This window comes from Ornithorhynchus anatinus, chromosome 2 (genome assembly GCF_004115215.2).
Source record: "Ornithorhynchus anatinus isolate Pmale09 chromosome 2, mOrnAna1.pri.v4, whole genome shotgun sequence".
Classification (NCBI taxonomy): domain Eukaryota; kingdom Metazoa; phylum Chordata; class Mammalia; order Monotremata; family Ornithorhynchidae; genus Ornithorhynchus; species Ornithorhynchus anatinus.
In genome coordinates, this window is record NC_041729.1 from 32,433,945 (window position 1) to 32,455,470 (window position 21,526).

The following is a 21,526-nucleotide window of genomic DNA, read 5'->3' on the forward strand; positions in this document are numbered from 1 at the left end:
TAAGAAATCTCCTAAATGTCATCTCTTCCAAGAAGCTTTGCCCAATTAGCCCATCTCCCAATTTTTCCTAGTATTACAACCCCATCATACCTGTACTTAAGCTGCTAATTACTTATTCACTTGTGTTTATCAATTGTATCCATCCTCTTGTTCTTCTCCCTATTGACTATTCATTAATTTGGGCCTTCCCCCATTAGACCGTAAGCACCTGGAGGGTAGGAATCCCATCGTATGTTCCACACGTGTGTAATACAGTGCTCTGCACACAATAAGTGCTCAATAAATGTGACTGATTGAATGATGGATGGATGATGACGACGGAAGACTCCCGGGTAAGGAGAGCTATCTCCTGGCCAGGGAATCCTCAGAATTTGAGTTGCCAGTTTTGTGGAAATGCTCAGGTTAATCTGAACACCAAAGGTTACACTTTTTAAAAAAATAGTACCTGTTTAGCTCTTACTGAGTGTCAGGCTCTGTACTGAGAACTAGGGTAGACAGAAGCTAATCAGGTTGGACACAGTCCACGTCCCACATGGGGCTCACAGTCTTAATCCCCATTTTACAGATGAGGGAACTTCCAAGGCACACGGGGTCGGCCATTTCTAAGCGTGACAGCCTCAATCAATCAATCAGTGGTACTTACTGAGCTCTTACTATGTGCAGAGCACTTTACTGAGCACTTGGGAGAGTACACTACAACAGAATTAGCCTTGCTTTGACCTTGGACAAATCACTTAACTTCTCTAGGCCTCAGTTACCTCATCTGCAAAAAGGGGATTAAGATTGTGAGCCCCATATGGAACATGGACTGGGTCCAACCTAACTATCTTGTATCTACCCCAGCACTTAGTAGAGTGCCTGGCACATAGTGTGTGCTTAACAAGTACCAAAAAAAAAAAATAGCCAAAGCATTCCCTGATCAGAACGGGCTTACAGTTTAGAGTTTGCAGCCTCCTCTGAATCCGCTCGAGCAGCGAACTAAACTTGAGGCCTCGGGTTCTGCACAGATAGGACGTGGCAGGCAGATATCAAACAATTAATGGTATTTAATAATAATGTTAGTATTTAAGCACTTACTTTGTGCGGAGCAGTGTTCTAAGCGCTGGGGTAGATACGGGGTAATCAAGTTGTCCCTCGTGAGGCTCACAGGCTTCATCCCCATTTTCCAGATGAGGTCACTGAGGCACGGAGAAGCGAAGTGACTTGCCCACAGTCACACAGCTGACAAGTAGCAGAGCCGGGATTCAAACCCATGACCTCTGACTCCCAAGCCCGGGCTCTTTCCACCGAGCCGCGCTGAGCGCTTACTATGTGCAGAGCACTGTACTAGAGCACTAGAGAAGCAGCACGGTGTAGTGGCTAGAGCACGGGCCTGGGAGTCAGAGGGACATGGTTCCTTATCCCGGCTCCCCCACTTGTCTGCCTTGTGACCTTGGCCAAGTCATTTCATTTCTCTGAGCCTCAGTGGCCTCATCTGTTAAATGGTGATTGAGACTGTGAGACCCACGTGGGACAGGGATTGTGTCCAATTTGATTTGCTTGGATACCCCAGAACTTGGAACAGTGCCTGGCATAAAGTAAGCACTTAACAAATATCTTTATTAATTCATAATTAATTAAGCGGTTGGGAGATTACAATCCAACCGAATTAGCAGATGCATTCAGAGCCCAGTTTGGTGACCTGAATTCTGGGTGGCAGGACAGACCTCAGGCCCAACTGCCGCTCCATCTCACCAGGTCCCGCTGAGCTTGGGAACCGCCACCGTCAGTCAGCCAGTCAATCACATTTATTGAGCGCTTACTGTGTGCAGAGCACTGTACTACGGGTTTGGGAGAGGACAATAGAACAATAAACAGACATATTCCCTGCCCACAACAAGCTTACAGTCTAGAGGGTGAGACAGACATGAATATATAAATAAATGATGGATATGGACATGAGTGCCATGGATCTGGAAAGGGGGAATGAATAAAGGGAGTGAACCAGGGTGAAGCGGCAGGGAGTGGGAGAAGAGGAAAAGAAGGTGTAGTCAGGGAAGGCCTCGTGGAGGAGATGTGTCTTCAGTAAGGATTTGAAGGGTGGAATAACTGTCTATTGGATTGGAGGAGGGAGGGCGTTCCAAGACAGGGCGTGGACGAGAGGTCAGCGACGAGATAGATGAGATCGAGGTACAGAGATGAGGTGAAGGTGCACCCCACCACCTGAGATCCACAAGCCGCGTCCTCCATCCCCAAGACAACCTCTGGGCTAACTCCGGTCCTATCTGGGAGCATTTCATTGGCACCAGAATGTTTTACCCAGAAATAGAGCCAGATGTTTTAAACAGATTTGTATCCTCTCTCTCCCCACTACTGAGCCTCGCTCCCCTCCCATTCTAACCCAGCTCAACCTCTTCGCTCCTCTCAAGTCAACCTACTCACTGTGCTTCAGCCTCACCTCTATGCCAACAATCTTTTGCTCACATCCTCCAACTCACCTTCAACTCCCTCTCCCCTTCATATCTGACAGACCACCACTATGCCCATTTTCAAAGGTCTTCTAAAATCGCCTCTCCTCCAATAGGCCAACTCTATTGTGTCTACGGTACAGTGCTCTGCGCAGAGTCCCACTCAGTAGACGTGAGTGATCGATCGAGCTCAAAGTCCAGTTTTCCTCTGGGCACAGGAGATCCCGAATATTTGACCCGAGTCTCCCAAATTTGCACAGAGGCGAAATCAATCAATCCATGGTATTTACTGACCGCTTACTAATAATAACAATAATGTTGGTATTTGTTAAGCGCTTACTATGTGCCGAGCACTGTTCTAAGCGCTGGGGTAGACACAAGGGAATGAGGTTGTCCCACGTGGGGCTCACGGTCTTAATCCCCATTTTACAGATGAGGTAACTGAGGCACCGAGAAGTTAAGTGACTTGCCTAAAGTCACACAGCTGACAAGTGGCCGAGTCAGGATTCGAACCCGTGACCTCTCACTCCAAAGCCCGTGCTCTTTCCACTGAGTCACATACAGAGCATCCTACTAAGCGCTAATAATAACAATAATAATTTTGGTGGTGCATTTGTTAAGCACGTACTATGTATCAATCAATGCTGGGGTAGAAATAAGCTAACCAGGCTGGACCCAGTCCACGTCCCACAAGGGGCTCACAGTCTTAATCCCAATTTTCAGATGAGGTAACTGCGACTTGCCCAAGGTCACCCAGCAGACAAGCGGTGGAGCCGAGATTAGAACCCAGGTCCTTTTGACTCCCAGGTCCATGCTCTATCCTCTAGGCCAACGACGCTAGACCTTTCATTCATTCATTCAATAGTATTTATTGAGCGCTTACTATGTGCAGAGCACTGGACTAAGCGCTTGGAATGAACAAGTCGGCAACAGATAGAGACGGTCCCTGCCGTTTGACGGGCTTACGGTCTACACCTGTCCTGAAGCAATCGTGCGAGGCCTCCGACAATGGCAAACTCTGGGAAGATTCATCAGGGTGGAGCCAATATCCTCAATGCTGAAAACAGGAGATTTTGACCCTCTGACCATAAGAATAACTGTGGTATTTGTCAAGCGCTTACCATTTGCCAAACACCGTGCAAGGCGCAGATGTAGCTTCAAGCTAATCAGGTTGGACACAGTGCCTGTCCCGCATGTGGCTCAGAGTCTAAGGGAGAGGGAGAAGAGATATCAAATCCCCATTAAACAGAGGAGGGAACTGAGGCCCAGAGAAGTGAAGTGACTTGTCCAAGGCCATACACCAATCAAATGGAGGAGCGGGGACTAGATCCCGGGGCCTCTGATGTACAGGCTCATGTTCTTTCCATTAAGCCTTGCTCTTTCGCCATTAACATCCTTGCTAGAACTTCATGGCCAACATATATTTTTCCCCCAGGGGTTCTGCAGAGGGTCGCAGCTTAAAGCTCTTTGGAAAGCCAGCCCAACCCTCCTCATCTCACTCCGTGCCAGAATTCCTGATTCCGAATTTATGGTAGTTAAGAGATCTCTCTCTTAAAGTGACCTTCAGTGGACAAGCGATAACCAGAAACACAGCGATGTGTATTACGTTGTAGCTTCGGCTTTATTTCCTAGCCCCCGTGCTTTTAGACGATAAGGCGGGGAAATGAAAACACGACGGCACTTTGACCGTAACCAATCACAGTTGAGAAATGGCTTATCCTACTTGGCACCGCTAGAATTTTTCCGGGGCGGATAAGATTACGTTTAACTAGTAAGTACACAAGGTCTGATTGACCATCAGATCTATGCTGCTCCAGTATTAATGTGTCTTATCTTCCCTGAGAGAAAACTGGCAAGTTAATGGGCCTTCTAACCCAACTGTTGGCCTTGACACCAATCTGATGGTAATAATAATGTTGGTATTTGTTAAGCGCTTACTATGTGCAGAGCACTGTTCTAAGCGCTGGGGTAGATACAGGGTGATCAGGTTGTCCCACGTGAGGCTCACAGTTAATCCCCATTTTACGGATGAGAAGTGAAGTGACTTGCCCACAGATACACAGCTGACAAGCGGCAGGGCCGGGATTCGAACCCATGACCTCCGACTCCCAAGCCCGGGCTCTTTCCACTGAGCCACACTGCTTCTCTACAAGTTATGATGCTCTGCTTGTTGAGAGAGAGCCTCCTTCCACAATTATGTCCCATCCCCAAATTCCAGGCCCTACGGTAGAGAATGCCAGGAATTCTGTGGTTTGGATAACTTTTCTGGAGCACCTGGGATCAGAAGTTGCCCCCAGGGTAAATAAAAGTAATAATGACTATGGCGTCGGTTAAGTGCTTACTCTGAGCCAGTCACTGTATGAAGCGCTGGGGTGGATACAAGCAAATCGGGTTGGACACAGCGGAGCTCGCAGCCTCAATCCCCATTTTACGGATGAGGTACCTGAGGCCCAGAGAAGTGAAATGATCTGCCCAAGTTCACACAGCAGACAAGTGGTAAAGCTGGGATTAGAACCCACGGCCTTCTGATTCCCAGGTCCGTACTCTATCCACCAGGCCATGCTGCTTCCCTAAGGGTTGGGTAGGGTGGAAGTTGTATTTATTGAGCACTTACTGTGTGCACAGCACTGTACTAAACGCTTGGGAGAGTGCAATACAACAATAAACAGATACATTCCTCGCCCACGAGTTTACAGTGAAACCCCTTTTCCCATATTTCCCCTTGATGTCGGCTGAAAGGACGTGATAATAATAATAATGTTGGTGTTTGTTCAGCGCTTACTATGTGCCGAGCACCGTTCTAAGCGCTGGGGTAGATACAGGGTGATCAGGTTGTCCCTCGTGAGGCTCACAGTGAATCCCCATTTTACAGATGAGGTCACCGAGGCCCAGAGAAGCGAAGTGACTTGCCCACAGTCACACAGCTGACAAGTGGCCGAGCCGGGATTCGAACTCATGACCTCTGACTCCCAAGCCCGGGCTCTTTCCACTGAGCCACGCGGGTCTCAGGAATCAGTAAGGGTCCCGTGGTCAAAATAGATGCCCAACCCCCATGTTGGATATTAATCTCGGATATGACCAATTTCTCCGTCTAAAAGGTGGTGCCGTTGAGAGCCAGTTCACCCTGTTCTAGCGGATCCTCCCGACCAATGAAAAGACAAGAGGTAATCTCCCTGGAAGCAGAACGCTAGGGAAGGCATTTATGGTTGTGTTTGGTTTTTCTGTCAGTGGTATTTGATAAGTGCTTACTGTGTGCCAGGCACCGTACTAAGCGCTGAGGTAGACACAAGCTAATCAGGTTGGACGCAGTTCCTGTCCCACAGAGGACTCACAGTCTTAATCCCCATTTTACAGATGAGGTAACAGGCAGAGAGAAGTGAAGTGACTTGCCCCAGGTCACACAGCAGACAAATGGCGGAGCCGGGATTAGAACCTCATCTTTGCCTGAAACAAAAACTCACTCTTGCTTTCAAAGACGTCCATCAACTTGCCCCCTCCTACCTCACCTCCCTTCTCTCTTTCCACCGCCCGCCCCGCACGCTGCGCTCCCTCTGAGAAGCAGCGTGGCTCAGTGGAAAGGGCACGGGCTTTGGAGTCAGAGGTCATGGGTTCGAATCCCGGCTCGGCCACTTGTCAGCTGTGTGACTTTGGGCAGGTCACTTCACTTCTCGGTGCCTCAGTGACCTCATCTGTAAAATGGGGATTATGACTGTGAGCCCCGAGTGGGACGACCCGATTCCCCTGTGTCTACCCCAGCGCTTAGAACAGTGCTCGGCACATAGTAAGCGCTTAACAAATACCAACATCATTATTATCATTATTATTATTATCTGCCGCCCACCTCCTCACCGTCCCCCGTTCTCGCCTATCCCGCCGTCGAACCCCGGGCCGCGTCCTCCCGCGGTCCCGGAACGCCCTCCCTCCTCACCTCCGCCAAGCTGATTCTCTTCCCCTCTTCAAAGCCCTACGGAGAGCTCACCTCCTCCAGGAGGCCTTCCCAGACACTGTCCTCCCTCTTCCCTCTGCTCCTTCTCCCCTCCCTATTCCTCCTTCTCCCACCCCCTGTTCTTCCCCCTTCCCCTCCCCACAGCAATGCATATTTGTGTGTTTTATCTATTACTTTATTTGGTTAATGATGTGTATACATCTATGATTCTATTTATCTTGATGATATCTACGCCAGATTACTTGTTTTGCTTTGTTCTGTTTTGCTCTGCTGTCTGTCTCCCCCATTTAGACTGTGAGCCCGTCACCGGGCAGGGATTGTCTCTCTCTGTTGCCGAATTGCACATCCCAAGCACTTAGTACAGTGCTCTGCACATAGTAAGTGCTCAATAAATACGATTGAATGAATGAATGAATGAACGAATGAATGAACCGAGGTCCTCCTGCCTTCCAGGCCCGTGATGGGGGAGTGGATGAGACGCCCCTACCCCGCAAGTCAGGAAAAGTGAGTCTCTGCCCAAGTTCTAACAGCCTCGCTCCGCCGCTGGTCTCGGAATAGCAGAAAGCGAAGCCGTCGAGGGCCTTTCACCCAGGGTAGCTGAGCTACTTCCTGCCAGAAAAGACAGAAAGAGACCCTGCTGGTCTAACCTATTAGGGTTGGAGGGAGCTCGCTGCAGCCGGAGAGTTCCCATCTGCTGTTACCTCATCTGCTGCCTCCCCATCCGCGATCTGGTTCTAAAAATCATCCTGGATTATTAGTGTATTCCCCCTCTCCCGCCTCCAAGCCGGAAAGCGAGACGGCAGCCTGTCCACCCTCCTGGTGCCATTTGTCCCACACTGATCAATCAATCATTGATATCTATCGAGCTATTACTGTGTGCAGACCACTGTATTAAGCTCTCTGGAGGCCAGAGTACAGAAGAACGAACAGATACCGCCGTGCTACGTTTGGACCTGAGATGCTAAAAGCTGAGGGAGATGGACGGTGGGCCGTTTGACCGCCCTGATAGAACCAACCTCTGGACTATAAGCTCGCTGTGGGCAGGGACTGTGTCTGCGTATTTTTATATTGTACTCTCCCGATCGTTTAGTACAGTGCTCTGCACACGGTAAGCACTGAATAAAAACCATTGATTGATTGACTTACCAGGTTATTGGGAATTGGGAATCGTTCTATTGGAGGTGAAAAGTTCCCTGAATATGGCCTTGAACTCCCTGGAGGACACTTAAAAAAAAATATAATATGCGAATAAACATACTTCTTGCCCGATGGTCTGCTGGAAGGGAGCGATGACTCCCAGATGCGTGATGAATAATGATGAGCCATGCTGCAGCGTTGTCTTCATTTCCATCCGCCGCTTCTCCCGGGAAAGGCAGAGGAAGGGAAGAGAGAGCATAATCATGCTTTATCAGTTCATCGCCTCTCCTCGGTTGGATATTAACTAATTACAGCATTTATACCTTGTCCTCAGAGAATAAGGAATTCGGTTCAACAACCTCAAAAGGTCATTGCCGAGCGGAGTTCTCTCCAAGCGGAGCTAATGGCTCCAGAAACAGGTGATTGGTAAAAATGAAACCTGAAAACAAGTTCACATTACGCCCGTCAGGCTCCTGTGCTTTTTTTTTTTCCTTTGGCCACTAAATGATGTGTTGGAATTCACTCTCCACTGTCTCCCCTCTGAACCCTAGCACCTGCCACTCCCCCACCCCCCCAGACCTCAAACACCCACCCCGCCACCCTCACGGCCTGGAAGACCCTCCCTTTCCAACCCTTCAGGCCACAGCCCTCACAGTCAAACCTCCCCGAATCTCCCTTCCTCCAGAAAGATTACCCCACTGAATTCTCAACAAAATCGATTCGACCACCACCATAGATGCATAGTTTTGTTTTTATGATATTTGTTCAGCGCTAAGCGCCACGCACTCTTGCTCTTCGTCGGCACTCCTGTTTAGGGAGAGACCGTGATGACCCGGAATTAATAATAATAATAATAATAATAACGATAATGTTGGTATTTGTTAAGCGCTTACTAGGTGCAGAGCACTGTTCTAAGCGCTGGGGTAGATACAGGGTCATCAGGTTGTCCCACGTGAGGCTCACAGTCTTCATCCCCATTTTACAGATGAGGGAACTGAGGCACAGAGAAGTGAAGTGACTTGCCCACAGTCACACAGCTGACGAGTGGCAGAGCTGGGAATCGAACCCATGACCTCTGACTCCCGAGCCTGGGCTCTTTCCACTGAGCCACGCCGCTTCCCTAAGACCACGGGACAGGGTGTCGAGAGACCCAGTTCTAATCCCAGTTCTGCCCCTCGCCTACAAATCACTTAACCTCTCTGGGCCTTGGTTTCCACCCCTATTTGACACCTTATCTGATCTGATTATCCTGTATCTACTCCAGTGCCATCCAGTCCGAGCTCACTAAATGCCACTGAGAAAATATACTGAACGAACCTTCCGATCACTTACTCAACTCCATCCTGTTCTCCCATAATGTGTCGGCAGCGTGCTCGTGAAACATTAAGGAAACCACGCTACGGTCCGACGCCTTTCCATCCTCACCAACTGTCCCTTTCGACCCTCCTGCGCTCGGCCACTGACCCCGCTCGCGTTGTGTCGCGGACTCTCCCTAATTCCTTAACGTCAATCAGCCCATCGATGGTATTTATCGAGCACTTACCGCGTGCGGAGCACTGTACTAAGCACTTGGAAGAATACAATAGAACAGAGTTGGAAGACACGTTCCCCTGCCCACAGAGAAGCAGTGTGGTGTAGTGGATAGAGCACGGGCCCGGGAATCAGGTCACGGATTTTCATTCCAGCTCCACCACTCGTCTGTTTTGTGACTTTGGGCAAGTCACTTAACTTCTCCGTGCCTGTTACTTCACCTGTAAAATATGCTGATTGAGACTGTGAGCCCCATGTGGGACACGGACCGTGTCCAACCTGATTAACTTCTATCTACTCTAGTGCTTCGAACAGTGCTTGGCACATAGTAAGCTCTTAACAAGTACCATTATTATTATTACTATTAATGATCTTACCATCTAGAGGGGAAGTTCACAGTGGTGTTCAACCTTATAGGAGTGCTAGAAAGGAAACCGAAGCTACGGTTGAAAGCAACGCTTAGAATAGCGCTTGACCCTTAGTAACTTAGAGTAAACAAGTAGTTTGGAGAACTGTGGGCATTTCATCCTGACGTAGTTGGACTATTTCCGTGATAAACTTCTAATAGCAGGAAAAAGAACAGGCGTGTCTGCCTCTTCTATTATATTGCAAGCCTCTCGAAAGATACAGCGCCTACGTCTTCCGGTTGTAGTCTCCCAGGCACTCAGCTTGGTACTCGGCGGCTCGACGAATACCTTGGCCCGAAATAAAAATCGGCAAGATGGCAAGGGCTACCTACCACCGTTTTCACTCTGACGGCAAGGTTTTAGTCAGCGGGGAACGTGCTGGGCTTACTGGCTGACTGCTCACCAGTCGATCGATCGAATTGATGGAACGCTTACAGTGCGCCGAGCGCCGTACCGAGCACTTGGGAGAGTGCAATTAAAAGGAGTGGGTAGGCACGTTCTCTGTCCACAAGGTGCTTACAGTCTAGAGAGGGAGACGCAGTAAGTGCTCAATAAACGTGATTGACTGATAAGGGCCGGTGGGATGAATCACGGGTGCAAATTCAAGTGCAAGGGTTACGCGTAAGGGGGAGGGAGAAGAGGAAATGAGGGCTTAGTTGGGGAAGGTCTCTTGGAGGGGATGGGATTTTAGTAAGGCTTTGAAGGTGGGGAGAGGGATGGTCTGTGAGATGTCAGGTGATTCAACCAATCGATCGAGAATTAGGTAGAATTACCTAACTACATTTTCACCTCCAAGTGTGGAACGCTCTGGGCATGTCACTCCCCTCCTCGAAAACCTCCAGCGGCTGCCAAACAACCTTCGCATGAAGCAAAAACTCACTCTTGGCTTCGAAGCTGTCCATCACCTTGCCCCCTCCTACCTCACCTCCCTTCTCTACAGCCTTCTCTGCACACTCCGCTCCTCTGCTCCCGCTAACCTCCTCACTGTACCTCGTTCTCTCCTGTCCCGCCGTCGACCCCCGGCCCCCGTCCTACCTCTGGCCTGGAAAGTCCTCCCTCCTCACATCCACCAAACTAGCTCTCTACCCCCTTTCAAAACCCTACTGAGAGCTCACCTCCTCCAGGAGGCCTTCCCAGAATGAGCCCCCTTTCCTCTTCTCCTCCTCCCCATCGCCCCTACTCCCTTCCCCTCCCCACAGCACTTGCGTATATTTGTACATATTACTATTCTATTAATGATGTGTAGATATCTATAATTCTATTTATTTTGACGGTATTGACGCCTACTTGTTTTGTTTTGTCCGTCTCCCCCTTCTAGACTGTGAACCCACCGTTGGGTAAGGTTTGTCTGTTGCCGAATTGTACTTTCCAAGCACTTAGTACAGTGCTCTGCACACAGTAGGCGCTCCATAAATACGATTGACTTTGAGGGGATAAGCATCTCCAGCTTATTCATCTGTGACACATGGGGGGGAGGAATTGCGCTGCGGGTGGGTCCCAGGGCATCACACGACTAAACCTTCCCAACCAGATATGTAGGAGCCAAGTCCCAGCAAAACTGCATTAAATGCACCAGAGAAGCAGTGTGGCCTAGTGGATAGAGTGCTGGTCTTGGAGTCAGAAGGACTCTAATCCCAGCTCCGCCACTTGTCGGCCGTGTGACCTTGGACAGGTCACTTTGCTTTCCCGGGCTTGAGTTACCTCAACCCTAAAAAGGGGATTAAGCCTACGAGCCCCACGTGGAACCTGGGCCGTGTCCAACCTGATTTGCTTCTATCAACCCCAGCGCTCTATAAGGTTCCCGGCACATAGTAAGCGCATAACAAGTACCATAAAAAAAAAAAAATGCCGTGCCCAGGTCCAGCAGGCACTGTAGTGACCACTGTTGCTGGCCACAAAGGATTCTCTCTGCCAGGCTGTTGCATTTTCGCACTTGGGAACTTCGTCTGCACGGTTCACGGTGTCGAAGTACCTGCAATACCTGCGGCTTTAATTTCTTTAAATGTCTGCCTTAGCGGGTTTGGGGGGACTAAGATTTGCCTCCGCCTCGTGCGGCACGCAGAAATGCTGGAGTGGCCTTCCCCCGCCCTCTTTCCTAGCCCCCACTAGAAACAGCTTCGACAGGACATCCGAGATGAGAAACGGATAAACTGCCTGCGAACTTAAGTCACTGGGTGTTGTGATTCCAAGTAAACAGAAAACAGAGGGCGCAAAAGCCGGACGGACGGGAGCCCCCTTCGCCTCCGTCATCCTCACAGACAACACGACCAGAAAGCAGAGTCAAGCCTTTGAAAGATTTCAGACTCCATTTTACTTCAGGAACCTTTCCCACAGGACAGAGAGTTCACAGAACGAGACGGGAAAACGGCATCCGCCAACGGCAGCCCTGACCCGGAGAGCCGGTCGGAGTCCGACAGGTTTCACCCACAAGCGAGCCATCTAGGAAAGAGAAGAATTCTTCAGCAGTCAGCATCACCCATAAATACCGCCCCAAGGTTCGGCGGCTCTCTTTTACAAATGCGTACTCTGTGCATCTCCGGAATCGGCGAGGAAATGACCTGCAGCCCTTCCTTTAGACACAGGAACTTTGGCGAATGGGAAATATTTCCATTTATACAATTCGAACAACAGGTCCCCGGTAGGGGGAGTGGAAAAATACAAATCTGACGTAGAAACCAATTGCTCACAAAGGCAATCGAGATTTTATTAAAACAATGATCAACAGAAAGTGGCGCCGGCCTCATCAGCCACTTCAGTCTTGTCGTGATGGGTGATGAACTTGAACAGAATGGAGTTTGCACATGCAGAGTTCCATCTTTAAAGAACCTTCTCGGCTTCTCTCCCACAAGAAACAGTGGCAGCTTCGGCTCTTGGCTCAAGAGCTTCAGAGGAGAAACTAAAATGTGATCTCGCAAAGACCTGAGGAGAGAGAAACCGGGACAAATCTACTCAGGGACAGAGACGCTAAGTGGTCTAACAAGATACAACAGGACATTCAAGAGGGGTAGATACCGTTCTTCACTTCACCAATCGACAACTTAAGCTCGCTGTGGACAGGGAACGAGTCTACCAACTCTGTTAGACTGTACTCCACCGAGCGCTTAGTACCATACTTTCTACGTATGAGCACGCAAACGCCTCTCTGAGTGAGTGATTGACTTCCTTTGGGATCTAGGCCTTATTTGACCTCTTTGGGCTTATTCTATACTGAGAGAGCGGAGATATCATTGATAAAAGAGTTTGAAATTCCACGGGAGGATCTAAATAAATTCAAGGAGATTAAACATCTAGCTCACAGACGTTTCTGAAGCCCTTCAAGAGGGGCGGAGAGAAAGGGGAAAGTCACCTCAAAAGCAGTTGAGGAAGAAATGGGCTCAGGGACAGCACAAAGCTGCAAGCGCGCAAAATCGACAATGGGCAGCTTGTTTCAGGAGCCTGCTATACCCGAATGTGCGGAGGGTGAGTAACAGGAATTTGCTCCTTTCTAGTGGTTCAGAGAACCCTCGGTTCCAACCACAGTGCTCCCCGATGTTGGTGGGAATAACGTGCATTTGTTCTCAGAGATGGGTAAAGGTTAAAAGGTTCATTTTCTTTACCTTTAGTAGCCCCCACCATCACCCTCCCCCCTCAATACACACTCACAGACATACACACGCACACTAAAATAACCAGGACCACAGGCTCTCCTACCCACCGGCAAGCACCAGTGAAATTGTTCTCAAGCAAACCCCCCCCGGTTACATAAGAAACCGCTACTTTAGAGTCAACTTTGAAAGGAAAGAGCAGGGAGAGACTGTAAGCTCGATGTGGGCAGGGGAGGTGTCTGCTGTACTCTCCCAAGCCTTTAGCAGAGCGCTCTGCACACCGTAAGCACTGGGTAGGAGCGGCACGGCCCAGTGGAAAGAGCACAGGCTTGGGAGTCACAGGTCGTGGGTTAGCAGCTGTGTGACTGGGCAAGTCGCTTATCTTCTCTGCACCTCAGTTATCTCATCTGTAAAATGGGGATTATGACTGAGAGCCCCACGTGGGGCAACCTGATTATCTTGTATCTACCCCAGCGCTTAGAACAGTGCTTGGCACATAGTAAGCGCTTAACAGATACCATCATCATCACTCAGTAAATACAACCGGAGAGAGAACAGTGTATTGGAATCTCCCTCCTGTCCCCATCAGATATTCTCAAAAATTTATAGAAGAGTCATATATGGATACCTGGTCATCCCTAAAACAACTCTGGTCTTCTCCAAACCATCACATCTCAGGGATGGGGCAATAATAATTTCCACCAAAAGGCAAGCTCCCGTCACTTTTTCAGTACCTGAAAGCAAATTATATTTGCTGCCTGTATAGGCCAACAGATGGCTGACAGTGGGATCAGAGTGCAACTGGCATTAAAAAAAAACAAAAACAAAAAAAAAAAACTTCCCTGCTGTGAAAGCCTGCCGGGTTTCCTTAAAACCAGCTCCATGTCTCTGCTCCAACTGACCCCCTGGAATTACCTCTAAAACTATTTCCCCCTCTAGGCTGTTATCCCTCTCTGTGCTGTAAGCTCATTGTGGGCAAGGAATATGTCTGTTTACTGGGGTATTGTACTCTCCCAAGTGCTTAGCACAGTGCTCTGCACACAGTAAGCAATCAATAAATATAACTGATTGACTACTCCATTTCTATTGTTTGTGATCAATGCAAATCCCCAGGCAACTGAGAAAAGGCCATCCTGTCTCTCCCATGAGCAAGACTTTAAGGCCCATCATAGTAAACTCCACAGGCTGAAAAGGCCGCGATGGGGCAGACGGGTCTCTTCTGACCTTGTCGCTGGTGGCAAACTAACTGCCCCTTCAGCACTTCCGTAACAGGGAGGCCACCACCACGCTCCTTCACCTGCCGAGTCCGCTTCGCCCTGCTCCTCCACTAAGCGCGGAATTTGGTTCCGATTTGAGAAAGGCAGATGTGGTGGGGGCCAAGGCAAGAGACAGGTAAGGCCTCGTTAGTGGCCCTGCCCAATTCTCCTGCTCTGGGACGGTAAGGTCAGGTGAGCCACGGACAACGCACGGCCGATCCTTCGGATCAGAGGAAGAGCTCCCGCGGTCTCTTCTGGATCCAGTCACCCTGAAGTCCTCTTAACATTCTGGAGAAGTTCATTTTCCTTGCTTGCGATTCTGGAAGGGAAAAGGCCAGCGAAATTCTAGAAGGAATATTCAAGAATACTCACCCAAATGGTCCCCTCCTTTCACAGCCCAGCAGAGACAGTAGTGCTTCATGAGTTGTTCAAGAAGCTCCATCTCATCGAGGAATTCCAGGGACTCTATTCTGTGTGAGGAGACAAAAAAGGAAATATCAAACCTTTCAATTCCGCATTTACAGACAGTAAAATGATTTCCCGCCGTTCCACTGCTCCATCCAAGAGCATCCTCTCCCCACCACTGAAAAAAGGACAAGATTGAAAACTCGAAAAAAAAGGTTACTCGGCACTATTCAAGGGCAAAACCAACACTTACAGTTCAATATCTGGTAACCAGAAGTCTATATATTTAGAAAAGCACATTTTCCTTTATCATTTAACGAGTGCTGAATTTTCTCTCCTACAAATACCCGGGTAGCGGAAGAGTCACAGCATGTACCATCTATAAATAGGAGATGGGAAGAGGACTCTGGGCGAGCCACCTCAGTTCTGAATGACTCAAATGGCTCTCAAGTGGAGCAAGGGGAGAACACGCAGATAAAGCAAACAGCACGAACCGAAGTACTCTCCTACCCAAGGCTGAGGGTTGCCCAGCAGGCCAGCCGGTAAGACGACAGAAACTGCCCAATCTGGACACGGACCGAGACCTCCTCTAGTGGGAATGAAGGTCCCTTTACCTGATGTCCGAGTTTCTCCGAAATGAAATCTGGAGGGCATCCTCTCCAAACTGCAAAGTAGCTCTTCAAAATCGCCCATTCGGTTGTTCCGGGACGGACAACGGGGCACCCAGTGTGTACGCAACTCACGAGCTCAACTTCCTTTATCGCGAAACTCTGACCTCCACAGACCTGCCATCGTCCTCACCACTTCCGTAGGCGCCGGGTTGCCTTTCAGCAGAATTAGGAGCTATCAAACTTCTACCTGGATAACAGTTCTTGGATGCTTTAGCCCTTCCCTAACAGGGCTCAAAAATATGGTCTGAAAACCAACTAGTTGGCCACATCTCTTACTGAGCGGCTAGACGAGATGAAATAAAAGCTCTGTCAGATATCGGCGGACGAGAGATCTCCCCTCGCTCGCGAGCCCCGGCCCTTCTAAGTGGGCCGTTGGGCGGGAGGCCACAAAGATTAGGGAGAGGAAGGAGGGGGCCGCTTTTCTGGCAGAGTCAGTGTTAACACTGCTGAGCGAATCGCAGAAGGGAAGATCGAGGAAAGGAAGTATACGGAGGACATTTGGGGAGTGGAAAGGGAGGAAAGAGGGCATAGTGATTACAGAAAATTCTCCAGATGGGAGGGCTCAAAAGAATACATTCACTTAAATAGACCTTTATTAAATAAACAAACCACTGCTGCAGATCTTGGAAAGTTATCTGGGGCAAGGAGATGTTTCCTCCCCTTTAAATTGACTAATCCTAGCTGTTTGGCATCTTTCTATCCTGAACTGTCCCCTATTCTGAATTCTACTAGAAGAACCATCTTGCCAAATGCATCAAATTCAGAGGATAACAGATAAGACAGCTGAGAGCGAGTAAACCTGACAGTGGGCAGAGTGGAACATCCTCAGTCACAGTTTCAGGGAACCACTGGAGCTTCGCAAATAAAAATAATAATGATGATGATAATAATACAATCAATCAATGGTATTTATGGAGCACTTACTGTGTGCAGAGCACAGTAGTAGGCGTTTGAGAGTACAAGAGAGCTGGTAAATACGTTCCCGGTCCCACAACAAGCCTACAGTCTAGAGGGGGAGACAAATATAAATAAATGTTACGGCTGTGTTGTGGAAGTGCTGTGGGGCTGAGGGTAGGGTGCCTATCAAGTGTTCCAAGGGTACAGAGCTAATAATAATAGTTAAGTGCTTGCTACGTGTCAACCACTACACTAAGCACATATAACATACAAGATCGGTCGTTACAAGATAACCAGATAGGGCAATTCTCGCCCCACGAGACTCTCCATCCGTGGGAGGGAAAACAGATACTTACTCCCCATTTTATAAATGAGCAAACAGGCACAGAGAAGTAAGCAACTTCCCCAAGGTCTCAGGGCAGGCAAGAGGTAGAGCCAGGAGGATTAGAATCCAGGTCTTCTGACTCAGTTCACATTACCAATATATGGCATTTACTGAGCACTTTCTGTGTGCGGAGCACTGCACTAAACACTTGGGAGAGTACAATACAACAGAGTTGGTAGATACAATCCTTGCCCATTCATTCAATCGTATTTCCTGAGGGCTCACTGTGGGCAAAACACTATACTAAGCACTTGGGAAAGTACACTATAACAATAAACAGACACATCCTCTGCCCACAATGAGCTTCCACTCTAGAGGGGAAGACAGGCCCTAAAATAAATTACAGATAGAAGAAATGGGAGAGTTTGAGGATTTTGTACATAAGGGCTGTGGGGGCTGAGGGTGGGGTGAATATCTAAGTGTCTAGGGAATACAGATCCAGAATAGGGGAAAAATGAGGGAAGCATTCTTTTAGGACGGCTTTGAAGGTGGGGAGAAGAGTGGTCTGACCGATACAAAACAAAGGGAGAGGAATTTGCAGGCCAGAGGCAGATACGGCAGTGGCGAGATAGATGAGACTGAGGTGCGGTGAGTAGGTTAGCATTAGAGGAGCAAACCGGGTGGGCTAGGTTGGAAGAGGAAATCGGCGCGGTACGGTAATAATAATATTAACGGTACTTGTTAGGCATCACGTGCCAAGCACTGTTCAAAGGGCAAGGGTAGATACAAGTCAATCGGGTTGGACACAGGTGACGGGCGAGCTGACTGAGCGCTTTAAAGCCTACGGTAAGGCATTTCTGTTTGCGGCGGAGGAGGATGGACTGGAAGTCTCTGAGTGGCGGGACATGGACTGAACGGTTTTTGAGAAAAACCATCCGGGCAGCAGAATGAAGGCAGAAGCCAGGGAGGTGACTGAGGAGGCTGACGCGGTAGTCCGGGTGGGCTACGATAAGAGCTTGGCTCAGTGGGGTGCTCTTTCCACTAGGCCCACTGGTTCCCTAAACTTGGGGAACCACACCCAAGATAAAGGGCTGCAGTGAGGCCCAGGTAACAGCCAACTCGCCGAGACGCCAATTCCAGTCCCCATCCCATTATCCGGCCCTCTTGCTTCTCTCCTCCTCCTTCCAGCTACCTGCATTTCGATCGGTGCCCTTTAGCACGTCCACAAGTTTGGCAGGAGAAAGTAAATGAAACGTGAAATGTTTGGCAGCTGTGGTAGAGGGTAAAATTATTTGTGCAAATGAGGTTCGGAAACCTTGAGAAGGCACCGCTTGTCCCCGATGACCGGAAAAGGGCACATTTTGAACCCTTTTTAAAAAGGGGAGAAGAGAGACGGTCATTTCAGGCCAGTGAGCTCAACGTTGATTCTGGAACCATATCAGAGCATGTGATCGAACTAGCAATCCGCAGCCATCAGAAGAATAAGAAGCAGTACGAAGCACCAATATGGCTTTGTGATGGGTGATTCAGGCCCGGCAAATTTAATTTCCTTCTCGACTGTGAGTCAGGCGATACAGGAAGAAATACGAGTCATCTATCTAGATTTCGGCAAAGCTTTTGAACCACCCCCACCTGGCCTCCTTACTGATCACCAGGTAGAAGTAGGTGGCTCTTTCCCATCCCACTGCTAAAAAGTCTGACGGCAAGTCAGACAGACGGTCGTGTGGCGTCCCACGGTGTGATCCGTTCCGTCACAATGGACATTTTGACTGCGACTGGAACACAACAGCACAATTAGGGGACAGTCCTCCAACAGTGGGCTCCTCTCTGGATAGAAAGTCACGTGCTGACAGATGAAACGGTTTTGTGTATCTGCATATCAGATGCTGCGTGCGCGCTAACACAATAGCTTCTCTTAATGCAGGGTTCTTCCAGAATCCAATTCCCTGTTCCACGGGACAACTGCCTGAATTAATGTATGTGATCATTATACAAATAACAATTAGCCAAAGAATTTAACTCCTTAGTCAACTGCATTATTGAGCGCTTACTCCCTGCAGCAAGCACATATTAAGTCTTTCGTTGAAGCTGTACTCTCCTGAGTTGGTAGAATTGTTTCCTGCCAAGAACGAGCTTGGAGTCTAGACGGAGAGACGCGCATTAATATGAATAAATTACGGATATGTACATAAGGGCCGTGGGGACGAAGGAGGGGTGAGTAAAGGGTGCAAATCCAGCACTTGGTACAGTGCCCGGCACATCGTAAGTGCTCAAATACCATCATTAAGTGCCAGGGCCACAGAAGGGAGCGGGACAAGAAATGAGGGCTTAGTTAAGGAAGGCCTTTTGGAGATGTGCCTCCATTAAGGCCTTGAAGGTGGGGAGAGTGATCGTCTGTCAGATATGAAGAGGGAGCGTGATCCAGGCCAGAGGAAGGAGATGGACAAAAGGTCGGCAGCGAGATAGATGAGATCGAAGTGAAGTGAGTAGGTTGGCATTAGAGGAGCTAACGTGTGCAGGTTGGGTTGTAGTAGGAAAGCGAGGAAAGGGAGGAGGGGGCAAGGTGCTTGAGCGCCTTAAAGCCGACGGTCAGGAGTTTCGGTCTGACGCGGAGGGGCAACCACTGGAGGTTCCTGAGGAGTGGGGAAACATGGATTGAATGCTTCTGCAGAAGTGATCCGGGCAACAGAGTGGAGTATGAACTCGAATCGGGAGAGGGAGAGGCAGGAAGGTCAGCAGAGAGACCGACGCCGTAATCAAGGCCGGATAGGCTAAGTGCTTGGATAACACGGTAGCAGTTTGGACGGAGAGGAAAGGGCGGATTTTAGCGATGTTGTCAAGGGCGAGCCGACAGGATCTGGCGGCAGATTGAACACGTGGGTTGAATGAGAGAGAGGAGACGTGGATAATGCCAGAGTTATGCGCTTGTGAGACAGACAGGACGGTGGTACCGTCTACGGTGACGGGAAAGTCGGGGGAGGACGGAGTTTGGGGAGGAAGATTTAGGGTATGCTAGGTTTGAGGTGTTGGTGGGACAACCAAGTAGAGATGTCTTGAAGGCAGGAGGAAATGCAAGGCTGCAGAGGAGAGAGATCAGGGCTGGAGATGGAGATCTGGGTATCATCCACATAAGAGATGTGAAGCCATGAACCTGAAGCTGAAGTTGAAGCCACGGAAGCAAATGAATTCTCCAAGGGAGTGGGCAGAGATGGAGACTAGAAGAGGACACAGAACTGAGCCTCGAGGAAGTCCTACAGTTAGTGGGTGGGAGGCAGAGTAGGAGCTCGTGAAAGAGACGAGGACCAGCACCCAGAGAGTTACGAGAACCAGGAGAGGACTGTGTCGGCGAAGCCCAGGGTCGGATAATATCTCCGGGATGAAAAGGGTGGTCGACGGTTTCAAAGGCGGCTGCGAGGTCGAGGAGGATTAGGATATGACAGAGAATGTTGGGCTTGCCAAGAAGGAGATCACTGGTGATCTTTGAGAGGGCAGTTTCTGTGGAGTCAAGGGGGCAAAAGCTGGATTGGAATGGGTCAAGGAGAGAATCGGAGGAGAGGAAGCGGAGACAGCGGGTGTACGTAACTCGCTCAAGGTGTCTGAAGAGAGGGAGGGAGATGGGGTGAGATAAGTGAACATGGGGTCAAGAGGGTTTTTCTTAGAATGGGGGAGACATGAGCATATTCAAAAGCAGTGGAGAAAAAGCCACCGGAGAGTGAACAGCTGAAGATGGCAGTGGGGCGGGGGGGGGGGGGGGAGAGGAGGGATGGGGCAAGTGATTTTATAAGTTGTGAAGGGATGAGATCCTTAAAAAAGTAACCCACACAAAAATCAGAAAAAATAGCCCCTGCTCCCTAAATGAAAGATCCCCATAAACAGAATCAGATATTGGTCCTTCTCCCTCTTAGATATAAGTCTGAGTATTGGGATTTCTCGATTTTTTTCCTACTGCAACTATTTCATTTAGAGTTTCACTGCCCAAAACATAAATACTGGAATTGCTTACTTGGGCTGTTTTCATTTCCAATCATTGATTTTGATACTTGTAATACTTAACTGTGACTTCCTTTAAAAAAAAAAAAGGGCACTTTGACCTAGAAAATCGGTCACAGTGTATCTCTTGGGAAGCGGCTTGACCTAGTGGATAGAGCACGGGCCTGGGAGTCAGAAGGACCTGGATTCTAATCCCAGCTCTGCCGCTTACATGCAGGCGTGACCTTGGGCAAGTCCCTTAAACCTCTCTGTATCTCAGTTACCCGATCTGAAAATGTGGATTGATTCTGTGAACCCCACGTGGGACATGGACTGTGTCCAACCTGATTCACTTATAGCTTCCCCAGGGCCTGGCACATAGTAAGTGCTTAAATTCTTTTTAAAAAAAAATCTCCAAATGCTTGTGCTCTAAGAAATGAAAATAAATTTCACCTTCTGAGTTTATTTTTGGGCACAAAACACGTAGGATCTCCTCTGAGCTGAACCACTAGGTGGATATATGACGAAATATGTTCTAGAAATAGCACGGCCTACTGGAATTGAGTACGGGCCTGGGAGACAAAGAAGCTGGGTTCCGATCTCTGCCATTTGTCTGCTTGTGTGACCCTGGACAAGTCATTTAATTACTCTGTGCCTCAGTTCCCTCACCTGTAAAATGGGAATTCAATACCTCTTCTCCCTTCTATTTAGACTATCAGTCCTGCATGGGACATGGGACTACGTCTGACCTGATCATCCTGTATCTTACCCAGCGCTCAGAACAGCGCTTAACACACAGTAAGCACTTAAACACCACAATTATTACCTCCTTTTAATCCGAGTGAGAAGCAGAAAGATTATAGTAAGTGGTCAACTGGACAGGTCAAAAAGAAGTCTGTAGATCACCTTGTAAGAGAGGTAAAAATGAATAATAGAAGATTTTTCATCCATT

General features: G+C 48.9%; 1 protein-coding gene across 2 annotated transcripts in view; it reads right to left on the bottom strand.

Annotated features, from left to right (window-relative positions):
• Positions 1-11,754: 11,754 nt before the first annotated feature.
• LCMT1 (leucine carboxyl methyltransferase 1) overlaps positions 11,755-21,526 on the bottom strand; it is a 55,574-nt gene continuing 45,802 nt past the window's right edge. For both annotated transcript variants that reach the window (XR_003756778.1, XM_029057505.1), the window contains 2 exons: positions 14,680-14,777; positions 11,755-12,386 (listed from right to left, as the gene is read on the bottom strand). Coding sequence is in view for 1 of the 2 variants with exons in the window: in XM_029057505.1 (XP_028913338.1) it covers positions 12,364-12,386; positions 14,680-14,777 (121 nt within the window). In the remaining variant the exon portion in view is untranslated. The remainder of the gene's footprint in view (positions 12,387-14,679; positions 14,778-21,526) is intronic.